General features: G+C 64.9%; 7 protein-coding genes across 7 annotated transcripts; 3 read left to right on the top strand and 4 right to left on the bottom strand.

Annotated features, from left to right (window-relative positions):
• Positions 1 to 129: 129 nt before the first annotated feature.
• On the top strand, positions 130 to 2,213 carry JCM10292_007600 (uncharacterized protein; the record flags this gene model as incomplete). The annotated part of the gene is made up of 6 exons (XM_076646689.1): positions 130 to 228; positions 304 to 554; positions 617 to 671; positions 730 to 1,212; positions 1,272 to 1,312; positions 1,373 to 2,213. The coding sequence occupies 6 exons, from the start codon at positions 130 to 132 to the stop codon at positions 2,211 to 2,213; spliced, it is 1,770 nt and encodes a 589-aa protein (XP_076507931.1).
• A 181-nt stretch (positions 2,214 to 2,394) lies between these two features.
• JCM10292_007599 (uncharacterized protein) lies at positions 2,395 to 3,002 on the bottom strand (the record flags this gene model as incomplete). The annotated part of the gene is made up of 2 exons (XM_076646688.1): positions 2,395 to 2,891; positions 2,972 to 3,002. The coding sequence occupies 2 exons, from the start codon at positions 3,000 to 3,002 to the stop codon at positions 2,395 to 2,397; spliced, it is 528 nt and encodes a 175-aa protein (XP_076507930.1).
• Positions 3,003 to 3,243: 241 nt separating this feature from the next.
• Positions 3,244 to 7,829, top strand: JCM10292_007598 (uncharacterized protein; the record flags this gene model as incomplete). The annotated part of the gene is made up of 6 exons (XM_076646687.1): positions 3,244 to 3,987; positions 4,046 to 4,536; positions 4,593 to 4,794; positions 4,851 to 4,958; positions 5,019 to 5,218; positions 5,276 to 7,829. The coding sequence occupies 6 exons, from the start codon at positions 3,244 to 3,246 to the stop codon at positions 7,827 to 7,829; spliced, it is 4,299 nt and encodes a 1,432-aa protein (XP_076507929.1).
• A 198-nt stretch (positions 7,830 to 8,027) lies between these two features.
• JCM10292_007597 (uncharacterized protein) lies at positions 8,028 to 10,480 on the bottom strand (the record flags this gene model as incomplete). The annotated part of the gene is made up of 8 exons (XM_076646686.1): positions 8,028 to 8,194; positions 8,267 to 8,593; positions 8,654 to 8,739; positions 8,798 to 9,382; positions 9,462 to 9,611; positions 9,672 to 10,189; positions 10,261 to 10,283; positions 10,363 to 10,480. The coding sequence occupies 8 exons, from the start codon at positions 10,478 to 10,480 to the stop codon at positions 8,028 to 8,030; spliced, it is 1,974 nt and encodes a 657-aa protein (XP_076507928.1).
• Positions 10,481 to 10,952: 472 nt separating this feature from the next.
• On the bottom strand, positions 10,953 to 11,842 carry MRPS18 (mitochondrial 37S ribosomal protein uS11m MRPS18; the record flags this gene model as incomplete). Its single annotated transcript, XM_076646685.1, has 3 exons — positions 10,953 to 10,959; positions 11,025 to 11,068; positions 11,138 to 11,842. The coding sequence occupies 3 exons, from the start codon at positions 11,840 to 11,842 to the stop codon at positions 10,953 to 10,955; spliced, it is 756 nt and encodes a 251-aa protein (XP_076507927.1).
• Positions 11,843 to 12,031: 189 nt separating this feature from the next.
• SPT3 (transcriptional regulator SPT3) lies at positions 12,032 to 13,626 on the top strand (the record flags this gene model as incomplete). Its single annotated transcript, XM_076646684.1, has 5 exons — positions 12,032 to 12,175; positions 12,237 to 12,435; positions 12,527 to 12,663; positions 12,722 to 12,809; positions 12,875 to 13,626. The coding sequence occupies 5 exons, from the start codon at positions 12,032 to 12,034 to the stop codon at positions 13,624 to 13,626; spliced, it is 1,320 nt and encodes a 439-aa protein (XP_076507926.1).
• A 134-nt stretch (positions 13,627 to 13,760) lies between these two features.
• On the bottom strand, positions 13,761 to 17,009 carry JCM10292_007594 (uncharacterized protein; the record flags this gene model as incomplete). Its single annotated transcript, XM_076646683.1, has 4 exons — positions 13,761 to 14,983; positions 15,043 to 15,230; positions 15,285 to 15,811; positions 15,870 to 17,009. The coding sequence occupies 4 exons, from the start codon at positions 17,007 to 17,009 to the stop codon at positions 13,761 to 13,763; spliced, it is 3,078 nt and encodes a 1,025-aa protein (XP_076507925.1).
• Between the last annotated feature and the right edge of the window lie 266 nt (positions 17,010 to 17,275).

Raw genomic sequence — 17,275 nt, 5'->3', positions numbered from 1 at the left:
AAGGTTGTTTGTCGAACAGGTTCGTCGACCTCGCCTGCCGAGCCTGATCGAGGCAGCAACGCCGCCTGGCTAGCTCTCTGTCCAGCGTCAGCGTGCTCAACAGCACCTCGCGACGAGCGTTGAGCGAGGATGGCTCCGGCAGCGTCGTTCGCGGGGATCCCGCTCTCGCTCATCTCGCTCGTCACGCTGACGGTGCAGAACTCGGCCTTGACGGTTGTGCTGCACTACGTGAGCCTGCGAGCTTTCTCTGGCTCTCCAGCGTCTAGTGCTGACCGTTTTGTTTTCCCTCCCCGCCTCCCGCAGAGCCGGATTTCCGTTCCTGCCGACCGCATGTACAGCGCTGCCAGCGCCGTCTTGCTCAACGAGTTGCTCAAGGGCGCAATCTCGCTCTCGATCGCGTTCCGTAACTCTGTGGTCGCGTCGGCACGACCAGGAGACTATGCACGAATCCCCTCCGCGGAAGACGACGAGCGGAGACGAGCGCTGCAAGGGACGGCCTGGAGCCCTGAGACCATCAAGGCGGGCGGTGCGAAGATGCTGCGCGAAGTCTTCAGGTGCGCTCCGCTCTCTCGCTCAGTCCGCTCGTCCGCAAGCTGAACGTGCTCTCATTTTACAGCCGCGACTGCTGGAAGCTGTCCATTCCCGCATGTCTCTACGTTATCCAGAACAACGTGCGTCTGCTGAACGTTGAACGCTCTGATCAAGCGCTAATTCTCGGCGGTCATGCAGCTGCAATTCGTTGCTGCGTCCAACCTCGACGTTCCGACTTTCCAGGTCACCTACAATCTCAAGATTCTCACCACCGCTCTCTTCTCCGTCTTCCTCCTCGGCCGCCGCCTTTCCGCCCAGAAGTGGGCCGCACTTCTCTTTCTCGCCGCGGGAGTCGGCGTCGTCCAGCTTCAGTCGACGACCTCGAATTCATCGCACGATTCGCACGACATGGACAAGGCCAAGGGTCTCTTTGCCGTATTTTGCGCCTGCATGACCTCGGGTCTCGCCGGCGTCTACTTCGAGATGGTGCTCAAGGGGAGCAAGGCCGACCTCTGGATCCGCAACGTCCAGCTCTCGTTCTTCTCGCTCCTCCCCGCCCTCATGGCTGTCTTTGCGCCCGGTGTTTCCCTCATCGGTGGGCCCGCCAAGCCGAACTCAACGGCGGGACAGCCCATCTTTGCCAACTTCGGAGGTTGGGCTTGGGCTGTCGTGTCGATCCAGGCGCGTCCCGGTGCTAGCTCGCGTATCGCATCGTACTTATCTAACAGTTCCGCATGCAGGTCTTTGGTGGTCTCGTGACCGCCCTCGTGATCCGCTACAGGTGCGCCAAGATGGCCGCATTGCTGGCCCTACGCACGCTAACACCACCAAACCGCAACAGCGACAATATCATGAAAGGCTTTGCAACCTCGCTCGCCATTGTCCTTTCCTTCTGCGCCGGCATCATCCTGTTCGACTTCAACGTCACCCTCTCCTTCCTCGTCGGGTCCGCCATGGTCGTCGCGTCGACCTACCTATACAACCTTCCCGATGCCGGCCGTCGCGCCCTGACAAACTCGTCGCCCCTGCCATCCACTCTGTCTTCTCCCTCACTCGCCAAGGGTCCCTTCACTCCCGCTGTCCCGCAACCCCGTCACTTCGCCAACGGCAGTCTCTCCAGCCCGCCTCCGCCACCTCTGTACACTGCCAACTCGGCACTCGCGACCCTGCGCGCGTCCGCCGCGTCTAGCTCGAGCACCTCGCCCTCGCTTTCGAACGTCGGGTCGACAGCGAACCGCCGTCCGCCACCGCAGGGCGTGCATGTCGGCGCGCAGACACCCGAGTACTCGGTCAACAGCGTCTTCCAGCAGGTTCACCGCCGCGGGAGCACCGAGGCAGCCGGGAGCGACACGTCGCTCATCGGCAGCGGCGGCGGGGGCGGCGGGGCGAACCCATACGCGAATCCGGGCTTCACAGCGCAGAACATGCCGCGGTCGGGCTCGATGCCGGATTTGCCAGTGCAGCAGGCTCCGATGCAGCAGAGCGTCAGCCCGCTCTATGCGCAGCCGTACCCGGGCGCACAGGCGGGTGAGCGATACGCGGCGAGCATGAGCGGCCAGGTCGCGCAGGGGCTCGGGGTGGGTATTGCGGGCGGCGAGTCTGGCGAGGGGACGACGAGCGGGCGGAGTGCGCCACAAAGCCCTGATCAGATCGTCAGAAGCCGAAGCCCTCTGCGGCGATAGCGGCGGCGGGAGGGGAGACGAAGCTTCGCGCAGTTTTAGACAGGCTGGACAATACCGCCAGCAACATCACATCTAGTACCACTTTCAATCTGAGACCCGTTCACTCCACAAAAGATATCTCCGTGCGAGAAATGAGACTATGCTGCATGCGCTTTGTACAGGAATCGGGGCCGACCCACCCTCACTTTCCCCTCGCCACTCGCAGACACTCTTTTCCGAGGCCCGGGTCTTCCGGGTCGACCACAAGCACGACCTCGCGTCCTTGCTCGCGGAGCAGCCGCGTCCCCTCGCACTCGACGAAATCGCGCGGCTCCTCGACGCCGACATAGATGTGCTGGATGCGCGTCGCGAGTATGCGCTGCACGCAGGGAACGTTGCCGCTCAGGCGCGTCGAGCAAGGTTCCATCGTCGTGTAGATACTCGCCCCCTCGAGGAGAGCGTCTCGGTCTGCGTCCATTCGACCGTCTCGCGCTGGTGCGAGCTTGTCGAGTGCGCACTGCTCGGCGTGCGTGTTGCCCGGTAGCTCGCGCGAGTAGCCTGTCGCGAGGACGGCAGCAGGGCGAGACGGGTGCGACGCGGAAGAGACGATGACGGCGCCGACGCAGAAAGCGGTCTCGACCGGGACAGACTTGCGCGCTTCTACGAGGGCCTGCCGCATGTATCGCACGTGCTCAGGGGCTGTCGCATAGCGATCGCGAGTGGATCGACGGTTCAGCTGATGAGGAAGTGGGGAAAGTGCGGAACGGCGAAGAGCGCACCAGAAGTCGTCGGCGTTGCTGAGGGAGGCATTTAGAGGTTGTCCAGATATCTTGATATCGCTTCTCGGTCAAAAGACGGAGTGTATGCGCAGAGGCAGCATCGAACGAGGACGCCGAGGTTCCGCCTGCTCCCTTTCTCCGCCATCCCGCTCTGCCGCCTGCGTAGGCTCGTGCACAGCCTCGACAGGACTACCCCCACACCCTCGAGATGCGGCAGCCCTCGGCTTAACACGCTTGTACCTCCTCTCCTCGTCCTCCCGGCCAGCCTTCCCATGGCGAGGCGGCGCCCGCAACACGCCGCGCCGCCTCCAGCGTCCTCTTGGGCCAGTCTGTGGAGTCTTCAGACCTACTACGATGGAACGGCGCGCTTCTTCTCGGCGTTCGGCGCCTTCATCGCGACCCACCAGACCCTCTCCCTCCTCACGACCGGCCTCATCATCTGCAGTCTGCTCTCGCCCGCCATCATCCTCACCTTCTCGCCGTCCGGATCCATCTTCGACATCAGCGCGAGTGCCATCACCCGCCGCGGTCGCGGCGAGCTCGTCTGGGAACTGGCAGGCATGAGCCGCGAGGGTCTGATCTCGACCGAGGAGGACGTCTGCTGGGACCGCGTGCAGACGTACTACGAGAAGACGGGGCGTCACGGCGGCGGGCGCCGGATCCGCGTCGAGCAGGTGCTCGTCTCTGTCGTCGGCGCAGGCAGCACGGCGCATCGCGGTCCCGTCGGCAAGGGCTTGCTGCACCGCACCTGGCGGATCCAACACGAGCTCGAGCGCCGCCTACTCGCGGCGGAAGTAGCTGGAAACGGCTGTCTGCGCCTAGCGAACGGGCGCTGCGCCGTCCTGAGCCCGGTTGGCTGGTGGGCGACCGAGGACGAGCTTCTGCGCGATCCCGACATCCACCGCACGCTCAGCCAGCCTCCTGTCCGAGCGGAAGGAGCTCCCGGTGACGCTGCAACGCTAGCTCTGCCGCTCACGGTGTCCGACACGATGGTTGGCGCCGGCAGAGACCGGCATGTGCGCCTTTTCGCATGCGCGGATTATCGTAGAATGTGACTGATCATCTCGTCTGCAGGGCGTTGTCAAGACGGCGCAGCATCTCGTCATTTCGTTCTTCCTCGACGACGGCCCGTCTCTTCCCTCGAATACCTCGACATCGGCTTTCCCGTCCAACGCTACCGCCCTCGCCGCAGCATCACGAGAAAGCGCAATCGAGTCGTGGCGAAGGACGGTGCACGACGTCCTCGATCACAAGGGCTGGCCCGGCTCGACATCGCCCGACCCCTTTGGCCTTGCCACCGAGAGCAAGGTCGGAGCACGGCACGTCCTGCTCAAGTTCTTTCCGCACCTAGTCACCGGATCACCTCACCCTCGTCGTCTCGAGAACCTCGTGTACGGTATCGGCTACCTCCTCGTCGCGTTCTACGTGTGGCGGTACATCGGCAAGCTGCGCGCACACTCGAAGATGGGTCTGCTCGTTACCGGCATCGTCGAGCTCGCGGCGTCGGGCATCATGAGCGTCAGTATCTGCTGGCTCATGGGCTGGGGACTGGGTCTCGTGCCTTGGTGCGTTTCTTGGCCCAGTCTAGGCTGTCGCTCGTCCTGATTGTCTCGATCCGCAGGAACTTGCTCGCTTTCCTCGTGTTGACCTCCGGCCTCGACAACATGATCATCGTGCTCCGAGCGATTGCCGACACGGACATCCACCTGCCCGTCCCGCAGCGCATGTCGGCGGGTCTCAAGGCCGTCGGTGTCGAGATGTCTATCCTGCTCCTCGTTGACGAGATCATGGCGCTCGGGCTACTGTGGTGGGTCGACATTGCCGTACGTAATTCCCCGTTTCTTACTGCGCGAACTTGATATAACCGTCTACTCCACAGGTCATGCGCGAATGGATTCGCTTTGGCGCCGTTGTCCTCGTCGTCGACTACTTTCTTGAACTCACCTTCTTCTCGACTGTCCTCTCTATCGATATTCAACGCCTTGAAGTGCGATCAGTGACCTCCTTCTCAACGACAGCACTTCTGAACTGACCTTCGTTCTCGCAGCTTGCCGATATACTCGCGCAGAACACGGCCGTGTCATATCAGCCCGTTTCCAACGGTGCCGGAAAGGCGAAGGAGGCTGGCACCTCAAACTGGAGCGTTCGTAACGCGGGTCCAGCCGCTTGGAAGATTTTGCGACAACGGCCTGCCAAGACGACCACCGTCGCGCTCCTCTGGTTCCTCAACGTCTTCCTCTACGCCTTGTGCGCTATTCCGTCACGACATTCCGTTGCCTGTTCGCTCACTCCTGTTCGTCGCAGCTACGGCAGCGAGCATTACCTCCCCGCGGCCTGCTCGCACACCGCTCTCACCTCGGACCGCCCCTTCCTCTCGCCGTCTTTCTCGCCGTCCAACCCTCACTCTCTGCGCGTCGGCCGAAATGCCGATCCCGCTGCCTCTCTGCCTTCCGACGTCCGGGCAGGCTCGGGTGCCGCCTTCTGGAGTCTCATCAATCCTTCCAACGCGACGAGCGTGCAGGTCTATCTCGAACCGCCCGTTTCGATTCAGTTCTTCTCTGAAGACGCTCTCACAACGCCCGAGAGCCTCGACTACCTCGTCGGCGGCTCGCACGACTCGAGCTCGTCGCTCTTCACCAAGCTTGCGGTGCTCCTCTTTCCCATCGCCGTCGTCATGGGCCTCTTGTACCTCCTCCTCCTGTACCTGCTCAAGGACGCCGAGCTCCTGCAGGCGCACTGGGGCAGCGAGGAGCGCCTCGGCGGTCCCACCGCGCGCAAGCGCAGGTCATTCGTCGCGCACAAAGGGCCCGAAGCAGGGGTCGAGGTCGAGCCTGCCCTCAATGCGCAGCACGACGGTGATCTTGAGCTCGTTGCGAGCGGTGGTGACATCGTCGTCAGCTGGGCGGCTCTCGAGACGCGCCTGCAGGTGCGGCGCCAGGACGCGGACGGAGCGGTCGCGACAAGCTCGCTGGACTTGCCAGTCCTCGGCGAGCCCATCTCGCTGGTCGCGCTGGCTGTCGACTCGCACGGGCGATACGTCGCAGCTGCGACGGCGAGAGGTCGTGTGCTTGCGTGGTCGCTCGAGCGCGGCGGCGGCCCGCTCAGCATCGCGTCGCCCTCGCCTTCATCGCCGTCCACCGTCATCTCGCTCGTCGTCGAAGCAGGCACGCCGTTGATCCCGCCGCGCCGCACGACGCGTGAGCCTTCCCTGAGCACGCCCGCTCCGCCGACCAGCAGCGCGAACCGCGCGACGACGCCCGACCCACCAGCTGCATGCGCCTTCTACAGCCTGCACCGCGACGGCTCGATCGTCCGCTGGGACCCGAATAGCTGCACGTCGAGCGCGATTGCGCTGCCTGACAGTCTGCCGGTGGGCCTCGGAGACGGCGCAAAGCGATGGCTTGTATCCGCGCCTGCGACGTTGTCAGGCGCGCGACCACCGCTCCTCGCTCTCGCCTCATCCAATGGGCGGCTGCGACTGGTCAGCCTAGCCTTACCGGGTGTGGCCAAGGTCATTTTCGACCTCCAGGCTGCCCAGGGCGGTGGCGCTGTGGCTCGCATCGCGGTTGGCGCTTTCTCCATCGTTACGAGCGATGAAGCGCCGCAGGTGCAGGGGGTAGTCGCGGTCGCATCATCGTCGGGCACAATCGCTTTCTACACGCTCTCGACGGCACCGACTCGTCTGGGCGAGCCTGTCGACCTCGGCTCTCGCGTCCGACAGATTCGCCTCGTCGACCCACCTGTCGAGCAAGCCTGCTCTGCCTGCTCCGACCCGCTCGTCGACGGATTTGTCGCGCTCGTGTCGACCCGGACGAGCCTGCGCGTCTTGCGCGTCTTCACGCCTCCGACGTCTGCCTCGCTCGAACCCTGCGCATGCAACACTACCGACTTTGCCGCGATCGCGCGCAGTCGATCCGGCTCTACGGTGATCGGCAGCCCCATGATGTCGCGCACGTTGAGCTCGGGCGGCACGTCTCGACGTTTCTCGCCGCGCAAGAAGCCCGCCACGCCCTCGCGACCGCTGCAGCAGCCAGCGTCGAGCCTCGGCATCGAGCTCTCGCCCGTCCGACCGCGCACGCACCAGCAAGTCAGCCACGAGAGCCGCTCGTCAGACTCGTCGTCCGGGTCGCACTCGCCCGTGCACGAGCGGACAATCCCGACTTACAACTCGCTCGCTCCACCCCCGCCTCTCGCTCTCTCGGCTGCGTCGTCGCCGCACAGCTCGCCGCCCTCGAGTATCATACCTCTGCCCGCCAGCACGCGGGAGACGTCCTCTCGTCAGGACTGTGCCGCGCTGCCCCTCAGGGTAGTCGAGGTCTGCTCGGTCGAGATCGAAGAGCGAGGCGGTTGGGACGTTGTGACCTCGGCGCGCAAAGCTGCCGGCCTGCGGCGGCAGCTTAGGGCCGGTGCGCACGGCGAGAGTGCGCCTCGTCGTGGTTGGGAGGTTTGGTCGCTCTCGCTCGGCAAGGACGGCGGATCTTTCGACGACGGCTTTGACCTCGGGACGAGCGACCTCGCTCGCGTGCTAGAGCGAGGCGTCGATGGCAATTCGGCGACTGTCGCGGACGGCAGCGCGCCAGCCCCCGGATCGACATCGTCCGGCCTGCGACAGCGCCGCGCTCCCGGCGGCCGCAACACCTCAAGCAAAACGCCCACGCAGTCGAGGTCTGCGAGCGCTGCCGCGGCGGACCGCCTGCCCTTCTCGCGCGCACGACCCGTCGTCGCTGCGCTCAGTGGCTCCGTCCTCTCCGTCGGGCTCGGCAATCAGCTCGTCGCGTTGCGCCCGACCGCGCCGGATCCGATGGACATGCTGATTGGCGGGCTGCATCAGCAGGAGAATGGGTTTCTCTCGTTGTGACGAGTCGGTATTCTGTTCCCCTCTTTGTAGCTGTTGTTTGTACTCTCAATTCTGCATGCACTTTTTGCTCGACCTCTCGCTTCTACCGACAGTGGGCAAGAGAGGAAAGATGCACATCTGCCTTTCAGCCCATGGAAGGAGGAGCAGTTCTCTACAAACATAACCGCCGTCGACAACCGAGCCCGGTCCACCTACCGCTCACGCCTCCTGCTCGCCCGAGTAGGCGGGGAGCTTCTGCTGCGCCTCGGCCCACGAGAGGTCGCCGCGGCAGAGCTGAGCAACGAGCTGGATCACGTCGTCGATCGAGCCGATGAGCTGGAGCGTCGTGTCGCGCTCGCGGATCGTCATCGTGTTGTTCTTGACCGCTGCGATGCGCAAGGGGTGGGCATGAGAGTCAGCAGTGGTGAGGCACGAGAGACGGGAAAGTGGTCGCGCACAAGCAAAGTCGAGCGTGACGCCGTACGGGGTGCCGAGCTCGTCGTTGCGGGCGTAGCGCTTGCCGATGGACGCGTTCGAGTCGTCGACGCGGCTCGCGACGCCGAGCGAGCGGAGCTGGTGCGAGACGCGCGCGACGAGCGGCTTGAACTCGGTGTTGTTCGACAGGGGGACGATGAGGCACTTGATGGGCGCGACGACGGGCGGGAGCGAGAGGACGCCGCGGTTGACGTCGTCGGCGCGGGCCCAGTACGAGTGCTCGAGGAGCGAGTAGAGGATGCGGCCGATACCGAAGGACGGCTCGATCACGTTCGGGACAAACTCGCGGACTGCGAATCCAGCAAAGGGTCAGCAAGGGCTGAGAAGAACAAGCGAGTGCGCGAACTCACCCATCTCCTTGATCTGCTGCGGCTGGATCTGGAGAACGCTGACCGGGACCTCGAAGGTCTGACCGTTCGCCTCGATCGTTGCCGCCCTGCGTTGCCCGCATGGTCAGACCATACGCACAGCATAGAAAGGACCCCGCCACGCACTGCTTCTCCTGGAGCTCGGCCATGGCCTTCTTGAGGCACTCGTCGCTGAGGGCGAGGATGGCCTCCTCGATGGCCTTTGCGTCGCGCTTGAACATGGGGCCAAACGCCTTTTTGTCGAGCTGCGCGACAATCTTTTCGACGACGCGGGGCTCCTTGAGCGGCTGGCGCACGACGAGCTTGTTCTGCGTCTTGACCGAGTGCACCGTGAGGTCGTACGCCGAGCGGTCGGCGCACCCGACGCACTCGATCCACCCGTACGACGTCTCGATCTCGGCGTCCCAGCAGTCGGCGGCGTAGTGGGCCATCTCGTTGCTCATGTGCTGGCGGAACCGCAGGCGCGCCGGGTTGATGCCAATCTTGGTGAGGAAGAGGAAGATGCGCGCGAGGAAGTAGCCGAGCGTCTCGTTGTCGACCATGCCCGATGACACGGCCTCGCCGATCGTCAGCTCCGAGATGTCGGTGCGGCCCGCCGACTGGACGTCCTTGGGCAGCAGGCGCAGCTTGATGTCCTTGACGAGGCTGAACCGCTCGTGGCTCTTGTCGAGCGGGTCGACAAAGTGCTCGATCTCGGCCATGGTGAACTCGCTGTGCGTAGTCAACAGCAAGTAGTAGTTAGCAGGAGCTCGTTACATGGAGTTCTGGCAAAGACAAAGCCTTGACGCACCGGACACGGAGGAGACCCGAACGAGGCGAGATCTCGTTGCGGAACGACTTGCCGATCTGGGCCGAGGCAAAGGGCACGCGGCCGTTGTTGAAGTCGAGAAGGCGGTTGAAGTTGACAAAGTGGCCCTGGGCGGTCTCGGGGCGGAGGTAGCTTCACGGCGGCGAGGGGGTCAGCCGGAGCTGCGAACGCAAGAGACAGGCAAAGACGCACCCCTTGATCTGGCCGGTCGGGCCGATGCTCGAGTCAAACATGAGGTTGAACTCGACGGGCTCGGTCACCTCGTTGCCCGTGTCGGGCGCGAGGATCTTGTGCTCGCGGATGAGCTCGCCGAGCTGGGCGCCCGTGTAGTTGTCAATCTTGGCGAGGACGGCCTCGTACTCTGCAACGACGGCGTCGTCGAGCTGCACGGCGACGCTCTTGACCTTTTTCTTCTTCTTCTTGACCGTCGCGTCCTCTTCCTCCTGGACGGCCTGGACGCCGCGCGCCTCCTTGTCGCCCTTGAGGCGCGCCTCGAGGACGCCCTCGATGAGGTGGTCGGCGCGGTAGACCTCGTTCGTCTTGACGTCGCGCACCATCCAGTCGGTAAACTTGTCGACGTGGCCCGACGTCTTGAGCACGTCCGAGAGCGTCATGATGGTCGTGTCAAGCTCGAGCATCTCCTCCTCGATGATGAAATGCTTGCGCCACGTGTCGAGGATGTTGGCCTGGAGCGACGAGCCGGGAGGGCCCTGCGCGTGTGCGTCGTTGCGAAGTCAGCTCACCCTGCGGAGTAGGCATGGAGGAGAGGGGAGGAGCGCACATAGTCGTAGAGACCCTTGACGCCTGCGGAGGTGCGCCAGAAAGTCCTGTCAGCTCTGCACAGCGCTGTCTCGATCAGCGCCGCTCCGGGACAGGGACGCACCGCCGTAGATCTCGAACGCGGGCGCGAAGAAGAAACGGCGGATGAGGAGGCTCTCGAGCGAGGGGCGCTCAAAGGGGTGGGCCGTCTTGTTGACGACCTGGTCCTTTGGCTGCGACATCTTGGAGCGGAGCTGCGCGGGCGAGACGGACAGGCGGCGGAGGGGAGCCGCAAAGACGAGGGGACGCGGGAGCGAGCGAGAAAGTGCGGGATGGGCTGTAGGAGTGCAGCGGGTCCAGGAACGGGCGAGGGTGTGGACGGCAAGAGCACCAGACACGCAGCGCATGCACCAGCAGACGAAGCTGGGAACAACGAGCTGTCCTCCCTCTCGGAGCAGATGAAAGTCTCATCTCGCAGTGCTCGCATCTAGCGGGCTAAGGGCAGTCATGGTACAGCTTGCAAGCAGTCCAAATTGCGCAAAATCCTCGCTTGAAATACCTCGTCCGAGTTTGACGCCGTTGCTTCCGCTCAAAGCAGTACGACCTGACTCACAGGAGGCGCTAGTCGCTTGGAACGCGGTGCAGCAGAATCTTGCAAGTGATGAGGTAAAATCGACATCCACCGCACCCTTCCTCGCCGCTCGGGAGCAGCGTCTAGATGCTGCAAGCGCGAAGAGGAGGTCAGACCGGAGACGACGGATGTGTGAGGGCAGCTTGTCAACGCACACTCGCCGCTTCTTCGGGCGGGTACCACCAATCTTGAGGGGCGTCTGTGGGTGCAGACAGAGAGAGTCAGCACACGCTGAACAGAGGTAGCAGAGCGAGAGACCCCGACGCACCGCATCCGTCACGCGCTTGACAAGTCCGCGGACCCTGTCGCCCTCTGCGCCCATGAGCGTGCGGAAGACGGCATCGCGGCCCTGCCCGAATCCCTTCCACACGACCTCGAGCTCTGTCGGCGGTGGGCCGGCGGCCTTTACGCGCTGCCCGCCGGCGAGCACGGGGGGCTGGACGAGGTCCTGGATCTTTTTGAACATGCGCAGGGTGACCTCGACGGCGGCGTCGTAGGTCCCGCGCGCGGCGCCCTTGTAGCCGGCGGACCCGCTCGAGACCCATGCGACCGGGTGGTGCGGGTCTGCGCTCGACGCGGAAGAGTGCGACGACGCGGACGCGGCGGGCGAGGTCGAGAGGGTGAGGATGGTGTTGTTGCGGGTCGAGTAGACGTGGAGGGTGTAGGGCTGGTGCATGCGGTGCGATGGCCGCCCGGACAGGGAGGGCGACGAGGCGAGGTGCGCGGCCGAGCGGGGTGTGCGCGAGGCGGGAGCGCTGGGCGTGGGTGCGGGTGCGCGGAAGGCCTCGGGGAGGACGCTGGACCCGGGCAGGGGCGCGACGGGGGCGGGGGCGGGAGGGGCACTGGCGGGAGAAGATTCGGGGACGGGGGAGGGAGGGGCAGCGTCGGGCGCGGCAGAGTAGGGGCGGGCGCGGGCAGCGTGTGCAAAGGTAGAGCGCAGCAACGTGCGCGAGCTGGACGCGATCAGACTCATGGCGGGCGAGAGTGCAGCGGGCAGGAGAAGAGAGGCGAGAGCAAGCGAAGAGCACCAAGGTCAACGGCGAATACAACCGAGTCGCAATTCGCTGATCCGCGCACTAGACTGCTCCAGACTGCACTGCACACCCAGCCGCCTTCCCTGCTCGGCTCGCTACACCGCGACTCCCTCCTCCTCCTCGTCGCCATGTCGGCTCTCGCCCTCAAGCCGCGCTACGTCTACTCGGCCGAAATCAGCTCGATGGTCTTTGTCTGCACAGGCATCAAGGACCCCGACGAAGACCTCGTCCAGTTCCTCGAGGACGTCGTCCGCGTCGAAATGGTCGAACTCGTGCGCCCCACCTCGCTTCCGTCTCTCCAACTGTGCAGCACTGACTGTGAGCACACTGCAGGTGACGCAAGCACGGCAGCAGGCCACCCGCCGCGGGACCCGCGCAATCGCCGTCGAGGACCTCGTCTTCCTCGTCCGGCACGACCGCGCAAAGGTCAACCGCCTCCGCAGCTACCTCAGCTGGCGCGACGTGCGCAAAAAGATGAAGGAGCCCAACGAGGCAGACGACGAAATCGACGGCATGGAGGAGCCCGTCTCGGGTGCGTCCGTGCGATTCTCTTCCGCGCTTTCTGCTCCGCTCTCGCTGGCCGCGTGAGATGGACTAATGCTTCGTGACGTCGAATTGCACAGACAAGACCCTCAAAGTCATCAAGACGACCGTGCGGCTACCGTGGGAGTTCAACGACGCGTGGGCAGACTACCTCGAGGGCGACGACGAGCCAGAGGACGAGGCAGAGGCGTACGAGGTCAACAAGCAGCGTCTGCGGGTGAGTCTAACCAATCCTCCTTCCCACTATAAGTCTGCTCACACGCGCCGCCCCGCAGCAAATGGACCAGGTGACGAGCCAGATGAGCAAGGACGAGTACGAGCACTATGCTCAGGCCCGACAAGCCTCGTTCGTCTACCGCAAGAGTGCGTTTCCACCTGTCCAGTCACCCTCTTACCTAGCCTCACTCCCGCCGTGCCCTCGTGCGCAGGCAAAAAGTTCCGCGACTTTCTCGCGCTCCCGCACATCCTCGACTCGGTCTCGCCCGCCGACGAAGTCATGGACGTCCTCGGTTTCCTCTCGTACGAGGTCGTGCGCGCCTTGTGCGACGCCGGCGCCGCGAGCCGCCTCGTCGTCGGCGCCGCGCGCTCGCGCGAAGCCGAGCGCGCGCGGAGGCGCGACGCGAGTAACGAGGAGAGTGCGCAGGCGGCGGCGAGGCACAAGCGCGGGCGGGACGACGGCGACGCAGCCGAGGCGGACGACGACCAGGCAAACACGCCGCCGCCCGCAGCGGCGTCGCCCTCGCGCAGCACAAAGGTCCCGCGCAAGGGCCTCGAGGCGCAGACGACGGTCGGTGCACACGGCGGCGGCGACTCTGCGTCGTCGCCGTCGCGCAAGCCGCTCGAGATCCCGACCTCGCTCTTCTCGGCGCCCGTCTCGGCGACCGACTCGATCGTCGCCGCCGCCGCAGCAGCAGCCGCAGCCGCCGCAGCCGCCGCAGCCGCAGGAGCAGCGGCCTCGGCGGGGCCTGCGACCGCCGACGCGACGCCCGCTCCGCCCGACGCGCTCGCGAGCGCCGCCGCCGCGGCGAAGGCTGCGAGTGACGTGCCCGCCGTGCTGCTGCAGCTGCAGGACGTCGTGCAGGGGTACCATGCCGTGCAGCACTCGCAGGGGGCGCTCAAGACGAGCGGGATGCGCAACTGGCGCGGCGGGATCGGGAGGCTGTCGAACCGCTTGCTTTAGAGACTCGTGTGCTCGTGCGGACTGTGCGGGATATCTGTTGATTAGATTGTTGTAGCAGTACGTCGAGTGTCTACAGAAGTGATGACAAGGGGCGGTAGGAACGACAAGACAACACCCAGAGCGAGTGGAATACTCTAGAGCCAGATGGCCTTGTACAGCGAGTGCGACAGCTTGTCAACAATCGACGTCTGCGCCTTGCTCTCTGCAAGGCTGATCACGTCCCTCTCTTCGAGCCACCCCTCGCGCTCGACGTCGGCGCCCGCCTGGTCGCACTCCTCCCGCACGCGCGCGACGAGATTCCACACGATCTCGCGCGCCGTGCGGCCCTCGGCGTCCGAGCCTGCGCCGGGCCCGCCGATGCGCGAGTCGAGGATCTGGCTCTCGCCCTCGGCGGTGGCGACTTTGACGGCGTCGCGCCGGAGCGCCTTGAACGCAACGTAGTGCGTCTCGTGCGGGGGAGGCGCGGGCGTAGACGGAGCGGCAGAGCCAGAGAGGGACGACGACGAAGACGACGAGGTCATCTTGCCCGCCGAGAAGGGGAGCTTGAGCGGCTTGAGCGGTGTCGACGGTCGGCTGCTCACGGTCGAGGCGGCCTTCCGCGGCGAGCTCGTGCGCAGCGAGTACGTGCGCACGTGCTCGGTTGCCTCGTCCTCGTAGAAGCGGAGACAGAAGCCGTAGTTCTCGTTGGCGTCCCGGCCGGACGCGTCGAGCGCCGACAGGTGGTATGCGCCGACCTGCACGCCGGCGACCGACCCGAGCGGGACGCGCAGCGAACTGATAACCTTCTGGAGCGTATATTCGTACGCGACGACGTAAATGGCGCGACTCGAGAGGATGAACACCTTCTCCTCGAACTTGCCGCCCTTCGGCGGGCGGACGCAGTCCTGCGCCGAAGGCGAGAGCAGCGTCCAGGCCGCAAGCTTGTGCTCGCCCTCGGGCAGCGCTTCGCGGCACGTCGTCTCGATCGCCTCCTGCCGAATCTTGGCCAGGCGGACAATCTCGCCCGGGTCGCTCGCTTCGAGGCGCGCCGAAAACTCCTCGAAAGCGCGGAGATTAACGCCGAGGACGTAGTCGAGCGTCGCCTGCTTGAAGAAGTCGGTCGTCGTCGAGAGCAACAGGCGCGAGATCGAGTTGCTCGCGTCGTTCATCGCACCGCGCCAATTGCGCTTGCCCGTCCGCGTAAAGTCGCCTTTGAGGGCGGAGGTGCCGGCGTACTCGCGACTGATGGCGTCGCCGTTGTCGGCCCAGAGAGCGTTGAAGGCGGTCTCGAGCTCAAATGCGTCTTCGCCCGCGGTCGTTATGCCGAGGTGGACCAAGTGCCTCTGCAGCACCCATCGCGCGACAGCCGACATGGAGACTATGTAGAGTGCGCCGTCAGCATGTTTATTCTTGTCATGGCGGGTTCACAGCACGCACCATTTGTGCGGTCCAGGCAGTCGATGCAGTTCTGCCGCAGCACACCCTGCTGAACCGAATAGACCTCGGACCCGGCCGTCCAGAAGGTCTGCAGCTCTTCGAGGTCCTCCTCGACGAGGTCGATCAGGCGCGACAGGTTCTCGTAGTGGAAGCCCTTTGTCGCGGCGTGGAAGTCAAAGTCGACATAGCTGACGCCAACGGGTCAGCGATTTCCCGAGCACAGGGTGGAGATGAGAACGCACCGAAGGTCCTTTTCGTCTTTTTTCAGACTCGCGACACCCGTCCGGTACGCCTCGACTACCGCTCCTTCCTTCCCTATGACCTCCGCGAGGTTCACGCACACGACGCGCCCATAGCGCTGCAATAGCGCATCAAAGTGCTTTGCCATCGCCGCGCGCGACTCCTCCTTCGTGCGCTCGAGAACCGGCGGCGGCTTGAGCGCCCAGGGCGACTGACTCCAGAAGACCGGAATCGACCCGCGGACCTGGACGAACGACGCAACGTGCCTGCGCCCCTCGCGCTCGCACACGACGATGAACTCGCTCTCGCAGAAGTTGGCAACCTGGCCCGAGTCGTTGATCCCGCGGCGCTGGTAGCGCAAGCCGGGGCGCTCGGTCGAACGGCGCGTGAGGAGTATGAGATCGAGGGTGACGGAGGTCGGGGAGGGAGGGACAGCCGAGGGTGTCAAGGTGCTGTACGGGCGGAGCGGGAGGTTGACGGTGACTTGCTGGCAGAAACCTTGTTGCAGCACAAGCACGTAGGCGTGTAGCTGCGCACGATGGTTCAGCTTGTTGCAGCATGATCCGTGCGAAAAACAGTGGACGCACGCCTGCCTGCACGAACGGCGAGATGAGGTGGCGGTTGAACCAGAAGCGCTTCTCTGCGGACCGCCACGCCGGGAGATGCTTCAACGTTGACTCGTCACCGCGCTGGTGCTTCGCCTGCAGCGAGCGCGTGATGTCGCCGCCGTAAGAGAAGTACAGGCCGGTGAAGGTCCGGATGCACTCGGCGACGAGCTTCTTGTCGAGCTCGAGCTGCGATTCGCGCATATCTGCGTCTTCCAGCTCGTCGGTCGCGCTAGTCCTGGCTGTTGCTGGAGCGGAGGTGGCTGCTGCGGCAACGTCGGGAAGGTCGGGCGCGTCCGTGGCGTTGGGCGGAGATGCCTCATTTGGGTCGTTCGACGCGGCAGCCATGTCGCTCGACTCGCCCAGCGCCTCCTTTTCTGCTCCCGCGACCTCGCTGACAGCGTCCGGCGCCGTTGACGCACTCTTCCTCCCGAAGCCCCGCGAGAAGGTCCGCTGCCAGAACGGCCTCTTGCCCTTTGCGGGAAGCGCAGGCGGTTCGGCATCCGCCTCGTCGGCAGATGAGTCGGTTTCGCTGTCACTTTCGTCGGTCGTCTCGGCAGAGACAGGCGCAGATGGTGTTGCGAGCCGTGCGGAAGCGGAGACGACGGCGTCGACGCTGCGCGAAATGGCGCTCGCAGTCGAGGTGGTCGAAGTCGAGCGCTTGCGGCGCGCAGCTTGCTTGGCAGCGTATCGGGTGATAACGGCCTGCGCCGCATCGATGGAGCCGAGGGGAACGGCGAGGAGTGACTGAGCGGTGAAGACGGTCGAGGGCGGCGACTCGGGGAGGCTGGCTGCGACTGTCGCCTGAGTGATTACGACGAGGTACGAGTCGACGAATCCCGTGAGCACGCCCGCCACGCCGTCGACCTCGATGCCGTCGTCATCCTGCTTCTCGACCCAGCGAGCCAGCGGTTCCGGACTGCTCCCTCCCCATCGGATGCGCACTGCCGCGCCGTCGTACAATCCTCGGTAGCTGGCATCGAACGGGCGGAGGATCAGGCCGTCTGCAGTCGGGTGAATGGCGAGTCTACGATGCACGCGAGGGAGAGGTGGGGCGGAGAGCGACGGGGGAAGCGACGTCGAGGGCGAGCGTGCCCAGCCACCTGGGTCCGCGGGAAGCATCGGTCTAGCTCGTCAAGGGCGCACAGCTGCAGCGCAGAGCCCGGGAGGGGGCGGACGCTTCGCGGCATCATCGCCAGCTTCGCTCAGGCCCTTGCGTCCGCGGCGACAAGCGACGGACAACTGACTTTCGCTCTCTCGCTCCTGCGGCTCGCCCAGCCTGCTACGACTCCGTCTGACGCGTTCGAAAAGCTTTTCGTGCGGTGCAGAAGGGCGCGCGGGTCACTGCGTTTCCCTCGCCTCGTCGCTCACCTCCAGAAGCTGCGCCA

Source organism: Rhodotorula paludigena (genome assembly GCF_050403205.1).
Source record: "Rhodotorula paludigena JCM10292 DNA, Rt_paludigena_JCM10292v1_ctg5, whole genome shotgun sequence".
NCBI classification, from domain to species: Eukaryota; Fungi; Basidiomycota; class Microbotryomycetes; order Sporidiobolales; family Sporidiobolaceae; genus Rhodotorula; species Rhodotorula paludigena.
The sequence above is the reverse complement of the archived record's forward strand: the minus strand, read 5'-3'. Positions and strand labels throughout refer to the sequence as shown.